This window comes from Drosophila subobscura, chromosome U (genome assembly GCF_008121235.1).
Source record: "Drosophila subobscura isolate 14011-0131.10 chromosome U, UCBerk_Dsub_1.0, whole genome shotgun sequence".
Taxonomy (NCBI): domain Eukaryota; kingdom Metazoa; phylum Arthropoda; class Insecta; order Diptera; family Drosophilidae; genus Drosophila; species Drosophila subobscura.
This window is the reverse complement of record NC_048534.1, coordinates 7,317,685-7,332,242: the sequence shown is the minus strand read 5'-3', so window position 1 is coordinate 7,332,242 and position 14,558 is coordinate 7,317,685. Positions and strand designations below refer to the sequence as shown.

Sequence of the window (14,558 nt, the reverse complement as noted above, 5' to 3'; positions counted from 1 at the left end):
GGGATTTATCCTTTTGTACAATAACAAACACGCTGATGCCAGTCTCACCCAAGTCTCGCCAGAAAAGCTGATTTATATGCAATTTAGTAATTTCCTTCCCCAATCCAAATCCAATCCAATCCAATCCCCTTCTTTGGACTTGTATCAGACACGATCTACTCGTGTGTACATGTCGCTAAGTAGACACAACTTATTATTTATAGAGACTTCTTACATGTCTTATATGTCTGCTGCTGAATGGGTTGGGCGATGCTGGACAGCAGGCACGCTCGCGAGTTGGTGGAGAAGGGCGCAGAGGCAAATAAGCGGAGAGCTGTCCAAGTGCGTGAGCAGGCGGTGGCGACTTCAAAAATTGCTCCACGACCACTCGCAATGAAATCGTAATCTTGTTCTAAATGAATGTGGCGCAAGATGCGAATACGCACAGGCACCACCAACCACCACCTGTCAGCTCCACCCCACTCAACTTCACCTGACCCCACACTCCACAGCACTCCACACCAGCGCATATTACTTCATATCGAATTTTAGCAACGAGTTTTGGTGTTTGAAGCCTTTACTTTGCTTACCTTTTTTCGCATTGATTTGTGTGCGGTGCCAGCGTGAAAGGCGAAGGCGATCAGACCCAGAAAGATCTTGGGGGGCACGGCCCGCAGGCGGATGTCGCAATTTGATTAATTAATTTAGTGGAAAATCGGCAAAGCTTTTTAGCGGCGTATCTTGGGTTTGTCTATCAAGCGAAACGATCTGCGAATGTCAACGTGCAATTTGTTTGTTGTGACGGCGTAAGATACTCGTATGCACCTGCCAGTCAGCGATTCAGCCATTCAATATGTCAGCTAACTTGTCAGCAGTCTGCTGATCCGATTAGAGGACCCGTATGGATTATTTAGATAGGGGTGGAAGGGTGATGGGCTAAAGGCTGAGCACATTTATGGGTTGCTCTCTTAAGTATACGTCGCCAAAGCCCTTCCAGCAATCATTCAAAATGAATAAAAAAATCACTAAGATCCCCACATATTGGATTAATTGTTTCACTGATAACAGCAAACTTTCGCTTGACTTTGGTACATGATCTCGTAGCTTGAAAAGGGTGCCATTGTCTGGCTCATTTTGCTCCCGATTGCCCCAAAGACAACAGCTTGGACCTTGCCTACATTGTTGCCAAAAACTGGAGCAGAGCACGGCGAATGTTTTATTACCATGTGCTCGTACGGTGCGAAAAATAAAATTAATAAAAATTAGAAAATTTTGCATTAGACGGATTCCGGTTAGCGGTTAGCGGTTCGCGGTGCGTGTGCTTGGGCTTGGGCTTGAATTTTGAGTGGAGGTGGGGCTGGCCGGCCGGCCAGAGAGCTTTGACTCAACGAGCCATATAAAAGATGCAAACGCGACACTTGGAGACATAGTTCAGTGCAAGAGCCCCAAGTGAAGTCAACTACCAAGCCAGCACAAACGAAATCCAAACACAAATTCCAAGCCAAAATGTTCGCTGTAAGTTCTAAAGGATCAGGGAGAATCGTAGACTCTACTAACTGCCTTTTCCAATCTGTTTCGCTGCAGCTTTTGTCTCTGTTCATCCTGGGTGTGGGCGCTGTCGCTGCAATCGAGCTGCCACTGAGCCCCATCTACCACTCCCCGGGACTTGTCAAGCCCCTGCTGAAGGCTGTCGAGGTTGAGGCGCCTGCCCACTATGACTTTGCCTATTCGGTGCACGACGAGCACACTGGCGACATCAAGAGCCAGACGGAGTCCCGCAAGGGCGATCAAGTGCAGGGCCAATACACGCTGATCGATGCTGATGGATATCTGCGCACTGTGGACTACACCTCGGATGCCCACAATGGTTTCAATGCCGTCGTCCGTCGGGATCCTTTGGGCCACAAGGTGCTTAAGGCTGCGCCCATTGCTAAGGTTCTGTCTCCGCTGCCCCTGGCCTATGGGGCACCAAAGCTGCTTGCCGCACCCAAACTGCCGCTCGGCCTGTACCACTAAGGCGGGAGAGACAGTTGGATTGGGGAGACAGAGAGAGATATCAAACACTGATTTCATTGCATCGACGACGACGACCACCCATCCGCATCCAGCAGCTGCATCTAACCTGATACCCAGACACTTATTCGTAGCCACTTTCTACACAACCACCTATGCTTCTGTCTATATTCTTCGACGCTTCTTCCACTAAGACTCTTCGCCACTCAGTTATCAGTACCGCCGTGGATTGGTGTAAGGTATAAGGGTGGTGCTATCTCATCAGCGTAATATTGTACATATTATGTGTAAATAGAAGGCAATAAATGCATTTTTTCGAAAACAAATTTCAAACAGAAAACACTTCTTCAAACAGCCTGTGGATATATTCTACAAATACAGATCATGTCATATATTATGGTTCCTCTTCAGCGGCGAATATCCTTTTCGTTGTCTGCTTCAGTAGCGTTGGTAGATGCTCCCAATCGGCTCACGGCGCACCTGAGCATTGAAGCCCAGCAGCGGATCGGAGGTGTAGTCCACAATGCGACGATGCCCATCGGGCTCAATCAGCGAGTAACGGCCCGTCACATAGTCGCCGCGACGGTGCTCGAACTGATCTTTTATGTCCCCAGTGTGGCTGTCATGGACTGCATACTGAAACTCATACTGAGCTGGACTAGAGATCAACTCATCGGGATGGCTGTGGCTAGCGATGATGGAAGCCTGCACAGCGGCCAATGCACACAGGAACATGCAAAGGCCAATGCTGGAAGACTACTCAAGGGATGCTTTGTACCTTGATTTATACACTCCATAATGTTTGTCGCTTACCAGGGCACTCATGCTGGAGCTGAAGCTGGAGATGGGCTGTGGGTTGTGGCTGTCTATCGACTGTTGACTTAGGGCTTGTCTCGATCCGCTTTTATATGCAAAGCCCCCGTTGGCCCATTGTCGCAGTGGCCAAGTTATGGCAGATGAAATTGAATCTGCCGCAAAGACAGTGCAACGGTTGGGGCTTATGCAACGAGCGCCACCAAACTCTTGGCGAAATCGCAAAAGGGAAATGAAACCGAAACCCACTCGCACTTGCTCCAGCTCCAGTTCCAGGTGCAGCTTCAGCTACAGCTCTACTTTTATCACTCAGTAATCTCTATAACATGTTCAAAATTCACTCTGGATTATATTAGCATCGGTTAAGGTATAACTTAATTATCTCTTATTCTGTATCACAGCATCAACAATATTAACTTTAACTCTAAACGCTCGTTTGGATGATTTGATTTGATGTTTTGACGGTTTGTATTCAGATTCAGTTTCAGTTTCATTCCATTCTGTTTCAGGTACAACGCGGCACTTTGCTGGTCGATGATCTCCTTCAGAACTTATTCTCCAGCAGCGATCCTGGGAATATGATAATGGGCATAAAATAAATACCTCATGGCCAGTGAGTTTTTGGATTGGTGCTGATGTGGTGCTGTCACGAATTTTCAGTTGCTAATCGACTACTTGGATTTATTGGAGTGCTTGCTGTTGCCCCACATTCAAGTTACCATTCTCGGCCACCATCCAAGCGGTTAGCTTCTCATCCTCCGTCTTGTTGGTCTCATCCCAGGGGAATGCCGCGGCTCCGTTCCCAGCTGCTGCTTGCTTCTGCTTCTGTGTGTGTTGTGCTCTGAAAGAGTGTGGATAAGCAGCTTTAAACTAACAATAAATACAGCATGAAAGAGCTCATCGAAGTCTTATTTTATTTAAAGTTTAATGTGCCATAAAGAAATGAAACTCAAAGGGTCTGTAATTTATCCCAAATAATAACTTTGTGGCTACGATAATGGGTACAGATGGATATATGATATGGTGAGAGTAATACTTTCTTGTAGCTATTCCTACATCTACTCAAATGTATTTACAACTTGGGGAGCGAATGTTGGGTTTTACCTTATGGGCCAAAAGCGACATTCTTCATCGATTGAGGGGGAGGATGAGGAGGAGTTATCACTTGGGGAACCCTCGCAAAATGTTCAATGACACAAGCAAATGAAAACACACAAAACGATGACACAGAAACACAGAGAGAGAGGCAGAGAGAGAGGAGAGAGAGAGACAGATACAGAGTATAGAGAGAGCACAACAAGATGGAGCACATGGATGATAGCGCATGATAATGAGAGCATGAGAATTCTACAAGATGCATGCAGGCCAGGGAAGCTTCTCCTCCGCCGCCTCACTCCGTACTTACAGCGAGTCCGCGTGACTGCCGTTGTTCACCTCCAGGCTGCTCTGGGTATTCTTCTTCCGTATGCCGGGCCGCAGGAAGCTTTCGCCAAAGAGATCTCGCTCCCGATGGGCGCCACTCTTCGCCTGCTGCGTGGGTGGCACAGTGTGCGGGTACTTGCCATCGCTGTCGGAGTCCATTGACAGCTGCCCGAAGAGGTCCTCCAGCAGCATGTTGGTTTTGGCATTTCGCTGGCGTTTGGCGGAGGTTTTCAGCTTGGAGCTGCACGGAAAGACAAAGACAAAGTCACATGGTGAGGGAACGAAAGGAACCTCAAAGTGCGGCAAAAGACAGATAAGAATGCTCAAACAGTACAGTGCCACCCCCCGTAAGAGTCGTTCCCTACTCACCCGAGTATTTGGTCCAGATCGTCAGACCTCAGCTTGGCCTCCTGCCCGGCCGGACGGGTTCGCGCGGACAAACGTATGGCCGCTCCATTGATGGCTGACGCTTCGTAGGAGGGATGCTGTTGATGCTGCTGTGGCTGTCGCACGATTATGCTGGGCGGTGCCTGGCTGGCGCTCACCTTGGAGAACACATTGTAGACCTTGGCATCGGGTGCCAGCAGGGAGCTGCGTGTCACCGGCACATAATAGCCGCCGCCGCCGTTGTTCTTGGCATTGTTCTTGGCCGTGTCGTAGCTCAGCTGACTGCCGCTGACATAAATGGCACCCGCATTGCGGGCCATGGTGTTGCTGAAGGAGACATTCGGATGGTACAGCTGCTGCTGTGAGCCCGCTGCCGCTGGCAAGCCAAAAAGCTGTGCAATGTTGCGATTCAAGTAGATGTCGTTTATGGATTCACTTCCGTTCTGTTGCTGTGACTGATGCTGCGTCTGCCCTTGGTCTACCGCGGGTCCTCCGACCAAGCTGGAAGAGTCTGCCAGGGATTGCGGAGCAGGCATGCCCATTTCGTGGCTGTTTAAGAAGCTCAACTTTGGCTGATACTTTCGCGGCATGCTCACGTTCTTCGACAGACCCTTGCCATTGCTTAGGTTGTTGTTGTTCATGTTGTTGTTGCCCTGGTGGATGAGCTCGGTGACAGCCTGCAGCTTCTCCTGCACCGGAAGCACGTGGTTTGACACAGTGTGGGACCCAGAGGAAGCCGCCGCATACTTGGAACTGAGGCGAACACTCGCCTTGGTGGCCGCCGTGGGTGAGATTCGCTTGAGCGAGTGAAAGTACGGATACTTGAGGCTCTGCTGGGCCGTTGGACGCTTGTCGGGATCGTAGGCGAGCATGTCCTCGAGCAAGTCGAGTCCGTTTTGGCTGCAGCGACTGACGACGCTGCTTAGTGGCACTTTGATACAATCTGGATAGCGGAAGTGAATCATGGACGCCAGTCGGTAACCATCTGGCCAGTCACCCTGCCAATAGAAAAGTGATTAGAATGTTCCTGCGATGTTCCCTGCGCTGTTCACTCACTTTCTCTGGCGTGCCCAGCACGGAGCAGATCTTGAAGAGCTGATCCACCTCGCTGCTGCCCGGAAAGAGCGGTCGGAATGTGTACAGCTCTGCCATTATGCAGCCCATGGCCCACAGGTCGATGGTGCTGCCATAGTTGGTGGAGTGCAACAGCACCTCGGGCGCCCGATACCAGCGGGTGGACACATAGTCCGTGAAAGGCGGCCTCGACCTGATCTCCCTTGCCAAGCCAAAGTCAGCTATTTTGATCAGCTCCGGACCGGAGCAGAGAAGATTTTCCGGCTTGAGGTCGCGATGGAAGAAGCCATGACGATGCATGAAGGCCAGGCCAGTGAGTACCTAAACAGGAGGATGGAGGATGATAGTTACAGATGGCAGAAAAATCTCAGTGGCAGCTCACCTGAAAGAGAATGCTCTTCAGCTCGGGCTCGGGCAGGTGGGTGTCCCGATCCTTGATCATTTGGTAGAGGTTCTCCTTCATGTACTCAAACACAAAGTAGAGCGTGTCGTTCTCTCTTATCACCTCCTTGAGCTTAACAATGTTCGGATGCGACAGTTTCTTCAGCGACTGAAAATTGTGGACTGAATTAGCAGAAGGATTCGAATGCTGGAACTTGTTTGGGACCCACCTTAACTTCACGCAGATTCATGGCCTCCTCCCAGGAGTAGTACTTGCGCTTCATTCTCTTGATGGCAACCTTCTCGCCGGTGTCCTTGCGCTGGCCCAGCACGACGGTGCCGTAGGTGCCGTCCCCCAGTTGGGTCAGCGTTATGTATCGGTTCATGCTTACTACAAAATAGCAAACTTCAGTTTCTTCACATAGTTTCTAGCTGTGCACCTGTACACAAGGAAATAAACAAAAGAATAAGCAATAGAAAGGATTTTTATTATTTATGCACCACCACCAACCCACTTGGGGCCAACCTCCAACGAATCTCAGAGCTCTAATTAAATGACATGCACTAAATATGGAATCAAATCGACATCGAATCGGCCATGAGCCGGACATGTGTGTGCCCCGATTTGTCGGATGCCACCTATCCAATTGGGAATCAATATATTGATCCAGAGGCGCCCAACCGATAAGCTTGACCGAATTCCATTTGATTTCAACCGAAAAACAACTCTCCGTCAAGGTCACAGATACACCAACAAACATTTGAGGATGGGATGGAAGAAGTGGCCGGTCGAAGGGTCTGTAATTACAGCTTGTTCGACACACAAATCAAGAGTCGTAGATAATAAAAGACAACTAAAGTCCGGACACATTCACAGCTGAATTGGAGCTGTAATGGAAAAAATAAACTGCTAAATATGCAAAATAGATTTCAACTAAAACCTGTCTAGCCGCCATTATAATTCATTATATGGATTCCTGATTAAATTAGGTGGTTAAACTTGCGGTCCGTACTCACAAAACCCAAGCTGAAGTGGATAGGGACAATTGAATGCTTTAATGTCGTTGGCTTCATCTTCAGTTGAATGTCCTTCCTTATTTGTCTTTAAAGGAATATTTATATTAACTTCACCCATGGAATTGGCAACTCCTTTATCAGCTTTAGACTTATAATTTGTTAGCGGTGTTTGCTTTAGTGCCACTCTGCAGCAAAATTAAATCGTTGTTGCTGGCCTGAGGCCAGTGTAAATTAAACAAAAACTTAATAAATATATCGATTGGTTTGTGCTAAATGGTTTTCCACATGGAAGTCTTATGCAAACACCGGGCATAATCAGGAATCCATTAGTTGACATCTTCTGCTGGAGTGTGTTGCCAATTGAATTAGTGACGGGGAAAAGGGATGTGTGAAAAGGTGACCCTGGAAAGAAGAAGTCTCAGGACGATTTGAGTGACTTTTGAAGCAACTTTAGTCCAAATTCTACACTTATTGTTCAGTTAATTTGTCAAAGGATAAAACCATATCTAACTATTATCATCAGCACATAATCGCATACCTCTCTAGATATGACAATTAAAAAGAAAGCTCTGCTTGCATTCTATGGAAAATAACCTTTCCCAATCGAAGATAGGATAAAAGATTATTATTATTTATGGATTCATGATTTTAATGTGTATTAGGCATTAGTGCTCGCTCCCCTCTAAAGAAGAGCTGAATGTGTGGATAAGAAAAATGTAAATCTATTTTCTTCCCAACCCAAAGGAGTATCGTCCACCGGCGCTGGCCACAATGAGGAGCTGTAGTAGTAGGAGTATGAGGAGCTGCAGCTTCATCTTCAGTTATTAAATGACTCGAGACCACATCTTGCTAAGACTTTTATAGATGATCACTAATCGCATTCCCAATCAAATTCTCAATGCCGTCTTAAGAGAGCTAATCCACAGCATTCGCGCATTCCCAATTCGATTGGGAATATTCCATACTATTAGTCTTGCATATTTGAGTAAAATCTTTTGAATTCGAAAGGGTTCGTTTTATCGATTTACTTATACGAAATGGTTATATGTTATGTGCATGAAAAACTTATGCAAACACCGGACAAAATCACTAATCCATAAGTTGGAACTGAATTAGTAACGGGGGGTTATTCGAAAAGGTCCATGGCCATTGCTGGAATGTATTTTTTATTTTGATTTAGGAGACAACAGGAATAATCATGGAATTACTTAGCGTTTCGTAATGGTCTTTTGGTCACTCGGCGAATTCAGTGTCTTGAGGTCGAAATTTATTCACTGTACCCGCAGCTTTTTATACTCGGTGCTCGAAGAGTAAATAGGGTAACCCTATGTATACCCATAAAGAACATATTTTATCACCTGTTATTGATCAGCATCAATAGCCGAGCCTATGTCTGTCTGTCTGTCTGTCTGACTGTCCGTCCGTCTTGATGAGCGCCTGGATATCAGAGACCATTAGAGCTACAACCACCATATTTTTTCATCCAGACTGCTTTACTATTACACTGTTACAAGTTTACTTCAATATTACGACCAGCCCCTTCCGCCACCAAAAAAGGGTAAACATCTTCTACATACAAAATTTAAGGATAAGAGAAAAAAAACGCAGTTCCGTAGAGAATGGTCTTGTCCATCAAATACCCGAATTAGGATCAAATTGGATCATTATTATAGGCAGAATGGAGAAATTCATGTCCAATGCATACCCCCTCACCCTATCCAGCAGCTTTGTTTATTTTGTTTGCTCATACCATCTCGCTCGCACACTCTGCCTTGTACAGTGTGCTGCTCTGTGGGAGGTGGCCGAAAAAATGTAGAATTCGAAAAAATAATGAGTTTAAATACACATGTACATATGTACATATGTAAGTATGTATGTATGTCGTCCAAGTCGTCCTGACTGAGTACCGGGTATAAACGTTGTGACGCGTACGAAGCGTCTCACAAACGAACCTACTCGTTTTTATTTACTTCACAGATACACATACAAATTTCGTTTGATGGAGTCTTAGGACGATGGCATGGGTTAAATCCAAATACTGTTCCAAAGTCCAAGCAAAAAGGCTTATGCAAGCACCGGACATAATTAGTTAACATTCAAATGAAGGCATTGCCAATTCAATTAGATGCCGAGAATTCCTATAAAATATCCACATCGTGGACAACTTAGCCCATCTGCAATCTAAAGATGAAGCTGAGCATTGTTGCGGTCCTCATTGTTGGAGTAGCTGGTGCCATGGCCAATGGAGGAGGGTCTGGACGTGATGATGCTTGGCTGCCCCCACCGAGGCCTTGAACCCATTCACATTTAACTAATTTATTAGATTTGCACATGGAACACGCACATCTCGGAGGGTTGGGTAGTACTTTGAGTATTACTATATCTGATATGCGACACTTTTCGCACTGTGTACAAAGAAATAAACAAAAGGTTCCCGGGGTCACTTTATCGATTCGACGTTCGGTCAATGGGGGGTCTGCCTGTTATCCAATGCACCGAAGGGAAGGGCTTTGCTTAACTATTCTGCAATCTGAAATGCCCCTTAGTCGTACCTCGAGTCACAATCGCATTTAAATCCGATGCTCTCCACTTGATCTCTGTCTGGATGATTCGATTCAAACGAATTAAATGTAGATTTATCGAGTTTCTCCCTATGGTAAGTATCGCTCGCGAACAGGAGTTTATTTTAGAAGCAAATATTAACAACTGCCAGAGCCGATATCCACAACAACCCGAAAAGCTAAACAACCGCAACCCTAACTAGACCATCCCTTGGCTCCGCTGCACCCCCCAGAGAGAGCCGAACGCACGAAGGTCTACGAGTGGAATCAATCGGGACACGGAGCCGGCCTCACCGGAGAGAAAAGAAAGGAAAACCCCTTTGCACCTGTTCCAGCGAGTCATCGAAGGGGTGGAACACGCACCTGAGACCACGACCCAAGTGGTTACTAGGCAGGGCTCTGTTGTTTTCGGTTGCCCCAGGCAACCATAGCCTTGATATGGAATGGACTCTGCCTGGCAAATGTCGAGCGGGAGTCAATCAAAATGGACGAACAGGTCAGCCAGGCTTCGGGGGATGAGAGTGTGGAGCCGGCGAGGGGCTTCCTCGAGGAGATCAACTGCCCAGAGCCGGGCATCATTGATCGCCAGATGATCGAGACAGCATACCTGGGGGAGGGACAAAAGGGCGAGTCGAGTCGCCTGCATCAGCTGGAGCCTGTGGTCTACGAACGCATACAAACCATGAGACTGGAGTTCAAGAGTAAGCAGCCACTGGAAAGCGCTTTAAAGAGGGTCTAATCTGAGGGATTTCTTCTTTGAAGATCTCTTGCGAATCGACCATCTCTGGATGTTACCCAATCTCACCAAGTTGTGCCTCAACTGCAACAAAATCGAAGTCATAGAGCACATTGGAATGCTCACAGCGCTCAAGGAGCTGAATCTCAGCTTCAATTACATCACGAAAGTCGAGAACCTGGAGACGCTGGTCAACCTGGAAACCCTCTCGTTGTTCAGCAATCGCATCACGAAAATTGAGAACCTGGAGAGCCTCGAAAAGCTGGTCATTCTCAGCATTGGCCATAATCTCATCGATACGGTTGATGGGGTGAGATCTCGCCCTAAGAAAATACATCTTCAAATTACTTTTTTCTGTGTCTTTCCAGATCGAACGACTGCGCTTTGTAAACACCTTAAAGGTGCTTAATCTGGAAGGTAATCCCATTGCCCAGCAACCAGATTTCCCTTTATCTCTCTATGTGACTGCCATTCTGCCCCAATTGAATTACTACGAATATGTTTTCATCAAAGCGGACACCCGTGATGAGGCGCGAAAGCGTTTCTAGTGAGTTACCTCCATTAATGCCCTCATCCAGATGACATCCAACTCTCTTTCCCAACAGTCGCGAACTACGTGAGATCGAGGACAAGCAAGAGCGTGAGATTCAGGCCCTGGAAACGGCGGCAAGGGAGGCAGCCGAAGCAGAGCGACTATCCTCCAGCTTTGTGGAGCATCTAGATGGCCAGCAGCTGTACGATTCCCTGTGGCGAGACGACGAGAACGGGCGACTCCTAATGCTGGTAGGGGCTACGGCGCAAGAGCTGACCGAGGAGTATGCCAAAGACGTCCACCAATTGACCCAGAAGATCTACAGGCTGGGCCTAGAGCGCTTTGGAGAACGCGATAAGGAGATCCAAGATTTTAACTCAAACATGCAGGAAGGGCAGCAAGAGCTGCAGTCTCTGGGCCAGTCGCAGATCGAAGAGTTTATGCAATACAAGGAGCGTACATTCGAGGAGCTACGCTCGATGCTGCGTGAGCTGGAGGAGAGCGAGGACGGATCAGAAGCGTACGCACAGGTGGACACACTCAACAGACAATTTGATGATGCCCTCAGCGACATGTGGCAGAGCTTGATGTCCCAGGAACTACACTTGCATGAGGCTGTTGAGGAATCCACGCGGAACTTTCATCACAAAATCTCCCAACTGATGGCCGGCTTTGTGGAGCAAGCTCAGGTGTTCTTCCTGCAGCTACGCGATGTCAGCGGCCACTTTGCAGACATCATGACGGAGATGGTGACGCAATTTCTGGCCACCAAATTGGCTCGTCAGGAACTTGGTGCCGTGCCCAAGGAGTTGACAATGTGTGTGGACGATCGCGAGGCTGTCCTCAAACTGGTCGAGTGCATGCGAACAACTCACAACTTGCGCATTGATGAACGCGAGGATCGCATGGCCACGCGCAGCAGGGAGTTCATTGACAACATGATTCAGCAGCTGAACAGGTGAGTGGAATCCAAATTTAGAGACAACAAAAGGCACTATAGACACTCTCCTCTTAACAGCAAGGAAGTGGACCGACATCGTGCCAAAATCTTGGAAATTAATTCGTTCATGGAAATGATGACAGAGGCTCTGGCCAATCTTCCACAGGAGTTGAACCAGGAATAAGTTTTTGGGAGTAACAGTTTAATATACAAAATTTCTATAATAAATGCAGCACACTTTGGACAGCACCAGTTTGATGAGTTGACCAATTATTTTTTCCCCTTGAGGCCCTCGAGGTGGGCGCTCAGTCCCTCCTGGAACAGGGGAGTATTGATGTAGTCCATACAGGAACGCAAGTCGCCGGCACGATCTCTGAGCAACTCGCGAACATCCGCGTCGCGACACATTCGCTTGGTCAGTGTTCTGGCAATGGGATTGGCCTTGTCAAAGGTGCCAATGAAGGCGGCACACTGGGCCAGGGCCTCCTCTTTGCTGCAGGCCACCTCATCGATGAGGCCCACCTCCAGGGCCTCCTGAGTGCTGAATAGCTTACCTTGGTTCAGTGCCCGCTCGACAATCCGGCGTGGCAGCACACTCTGATAGGAGAGCATCATCCACTTGGAGACGAGGAAACTAAACCGCGTGGCATGCACTCCGATAAAGAAATCCGGCAGCATGACGCGGTACTCGCAGGCCGTGGCCATAATGCAGCCAGCGGCAGGCGCATGACCCTAAAGTACAATGATTATTGGGTGTTTCTTCGATGCACAATTTGGACTTACGTTGATGGCCGCTGCTGTTGGAATGCCGCAGAGATGCAGGGCCAGCCACAGGTCCTGGAAGATTGTCCAGAACTCCTTCAGCCTCCCCTGTTCGGGCTTGTACAGCTCTTTGAGGTCAAGTCCGGCAGAGAAAACCTTGTCATTGCTCTGCAAAATAATGGAAGATATCGTGTCAGAGAAAACCTTTGTCCACTGCCCAGACTCACCGACGTCAGAATGAGCCCACGGCTCTTGTTGCACTCGATCTGGTTAATGGAATCAATTAAGTCGTGCATCAACTCCAAGGTGAGAGTGTTCACGGGCGGCAGATTCATCGACAATGTGGCAATCCCACTCTTGTCGTCAACTTCGACCCGAGTGAGACCCGAGTTTGCTGCATTTGAGAGCGATCGCAAAAATGGGCTGCAATTAATGGGTTTTATTTGCCGGAGACTGGCCAACAGCCTGTTGCGCAACATTTCTACGACTTTTGAACTTGAAGAGCAATCACGCACTCAGCGGCAGGCATAAAATTAAACAAATTAACTTGTTTTTTCATTTGCTTTGCAGTCGGGACGCGAACCGAAACAAACAGAAGAAATGAAACCGAAGCGATCAGCTGATCTACAATCGATTATCGTTGTGAAAACTGCCTATCGAATGGAACGAATTTAGAAAAGAAAATTAACTGATATTATTGATTTTAGTTTTAAAATATGTAAAAAACTGATTATTTCTTATTGGCCTTCTTCTTCTTCAGACCTTGGAGATAAAGGCCTATCCCCTTCTGCACCTCTGGCCGGTTGACTAGGGATAGGAAGTTCTCGACATCCTGTTCGCGCTCCTTATGGAACTGGCGCAAGTTATCCGCACGGAACTGTTGCTTAGTCAGGGCACGGGCCACGGGATTCACTCTGGCGAATGTGCCTATGAAGGCGGCACACTTTTCCACAGCCTCCTCTTTGCTGGTGGCGATCTCGTCGATGAGGCCCTCCTGTAGGGCCTCGTCCGTGGTGAAGAGGCGACTCTGAGTGAGAGCCCGTTCCGCCACTCGCTTTGGCAGGACGTTCAAGAAGCCCGAAACAAGCCATTTGGGCGCAATAATCCCCAGCTGGGTTTCGTTCAGTCCAATTCTGCAATCTGGCACCATAACACGATATTCGCAGGCTGTGGCCAGAAGACATCCACCGGCTGGGGCGTGGCCCTAAGATATTGGCATGTACAAAATGTGTGGTACATATCTACAGACTTACATTGATGGCAGCCGCTGTGGGCATACTAATGCCATAGAGCGCACACCAAACATTTTGCAGTTCAGTCCAAACGGCCCGAAGCCTTTGCTGTTCCGGCTTATACATTTCAAGGATGTCTAAGCCAGCACAGAATACCTTCGGACTAGCCTAGGAAGTGAATGCCATAACTATGCTGATACATATCAAACTTAATGATTGCCTTACGGATGTGATTATGAGACCCCGGCTGCTGTTGTTCTCAATTTCTTTGATGGAGGATTTAATATCCAATAGCAGTTCCAAATTTTGTCCATTTACGGGAGGACGGCACATTGTAAGCGTGGCAATGCCGGTTTTGTCATTCACCTCCACTGTGGTCAGCTTACTTGCGGTGGACATAAAACGTCTGGGGCCTGTGCGAGCCCCAAGGCTTACGAGTCTCGAAGAGATCATTATCACCAAAGTATACAAAAGGTGACCTTTGTTCCGGTGCCGGTTTAATTGAGATTGTTGTCCTGGAGCTGCAAAGAAAAAAACGGTAAGATTATAAAAGCAGTAAAGAACATATAAAATCTATAAATTTAGTATTCACCTATATAAATATGGATCCTCCTAGCTGGATAACACAAAATCGATTCAGCTAAAACAGAACCTGCTCTGCCACTATCGATCAACGACTTTATCGTTATCGACTATCAGTTATCGAATA

General features: G+C 47.6%; 6 protein-coding genes across 9 annotated transcripts; 2 read left to right on the top strand and 4 right to left on the bottom strand.

Moving 5' to 3' along the window:
• The first annotated feature begins 1,355 nt into the window (after window positions 1-1,355).
• LOC117900830 (larval cuticle protein A2B) lies at window positions 1,356-2,105 on the top strand. The gene is made up of 2 exons (XM_034811338.1): window positions 1,356-1,494; window positions 1,564-2,105. Exons 1-2 carry the CDS (start codon window positions 1,486-1,488, stop codon window positions 1,993-1,995), a joined length of 441 nt encoding a protein of 146 aa, XP_034667229.1. The 5' UTR covers window positions 1,356-1,485; the 3' UTR covers window positions 1,996-2,105.
• A 297-nt stretch (window positions 2,106-2,402) lies between these two features.
• LOC117900832 (larval cuticle protein A2B) lies at window positions 2,403-2,832 on the bottom strand. Its single transcript, XM_034811340.1, has 2 exons — window positions 2,806-2,832; window positions 2,403-2,748 (listed from the first exon to the last, which is right to left on the bottom strand). The coding sequence occupies exons 1-2, from the start codon at window positions 2,815-2,817 to the stop codon at window positions 2,431-2,433; spliced, it is 330 nt and encodes a 109-aa protein (XP_034667231.1). The 5' UTR covers window positions 2,818-2,832; the 3' UTR covers window positions 2,403-2,430.
• Window positions 2,833-3,171: 339 nt separating this feature from the next.
• Window positions 3,172-9,874, bottom strand: LOC117902016 (serine/threonine-protein kinase dyf-5). Of its 2 annotated transcripts, none has more exons than XM_034813063.1 (7): window positions 9,639-9,874; window positions 6,300-6,509; window positions 6,071-6,238; window positions 5,671-6,009; window positions 4,597-5,612; window positions 4,211-4,468; window positions 3,172-3,646 (listed from the first exon to the last, which is right to left on the bottom strand). In XM_034813063.1, the coding sequence occupies exons 2-7, from the start codon at window positions 6,453-6,455 to the stop codon at window positions 3,487-3,489; spliced, it is 2,097 nt and encodes a 698-aa protein (XP_034668954.1). In that variant the 5' UTR covers window positions 6,456-6,509; window positions 9,639-9,874; the 3' UTR covers window positions 3,172-3,486. The 2 variants fall into 2 exon arrangements, with proteins under 2 accessions (XP_034668954.1, XP_034668955.1); XM_034813064.1 differs by lacking the exon at window positions 9,639-9,874 and having other exon boundaries at window positions 3,172-3,375; window positions 3,525-3,646; window positions 6,300-6,455.
• A 136-nt stretch (window positions 9,875-10,010) lies between these two features.
• LOC117902017 (dynein regulatory complex subunit 3) lies at window positions 10,011-12,107 on the top strand. Of its 2 annotated transcripts, none has more exons than XM_034813067.1 (5): window positions 10,011-10,348; window positions 10,410-10,693; window positions 10,752-10,930; window positions 10,989-11,873; window positions 11,938-12,107. In XM_034813067.1, exons 1-5 carry the CDS (start codon window positions 10,132-10,134, stop codon window positions 11,990-11,992), a joined length of 1,620 nt encoding a protein of 539 aa, XP_034668958.1. In that variant the 5' UTR covers window positions 10,011-10,131; the 3' UTR covers window positions 11,993-12,107. The 2 variants fall into 2 exon arrangements, with proteins under 2 accessions (XP_034668958.1, XP_034668956.1); XM_034813065.1 differs by having other exon boundaries at window positions 11,934-12,107.
• On the bottom strand, window positions 12,037-13,217 carry LOC117902021 (enoyl-CoA delta isomerase 1, mitochondrial). Its single transcript, XM_034813078.1, has 3 exons — window positions 12,845-13,217; window positions 12,639-12,785; window positions 12,037-12,587 (listed from the first exon to the last, which is right to left on the bottom strand). Exons 1-3 carry the CDS (start codon window positions 13,094-13,096, stop codon window positions 12,126-12,128), a joined length of 861 nt encoding a protein of 286 aa, XP_034668969.1. The 5' UTR covers window positions 13,097-13,217; the 3' UTR covers window positions 12,037-12,125.
• A 113-nt stretch (window positions 13,218-13,330) lies between these two features.
• On the bottom strand, window positions 13,331-14,530 carry LOC117902022 (enoyl-CoA delta isomerase 1, mitochondrial-like). Of its 2 annotated transcripts, XM_034813079.1 has the most exons (4): window positions 14,442-14,530; window positions 14,075-14,370; window positions 13,871-14,017; window positions 13,348-13,821 (listed from the first exon to the last, which is right to left on the bottom strand). In XM_034813079.1, the coding sequence occupies exons 2-4, from the start codon at window positions 14,300-14,302 to the stop codon at window positions 13,348-13,350; spliced, it is 849 nt and encodes a 282-aa protein (XP_034668970.1). In that variant the 5' UTR covers window positions 14,303-14,370; window positions 14,442-14,530. The 2 variants fall into 2 exon arrangements, with proteins under 2 accessions (XP_034668972.1, XP_034668970.1); XM_034813081.1 differs by lacking the exon at window positions 14,442-14,530 and having other exon boundaries at window positions 13,331-13,821; window positions 14,075-14,302.
• Window positions 14,531-14,558: the final 28 nt, after the last annotated feature.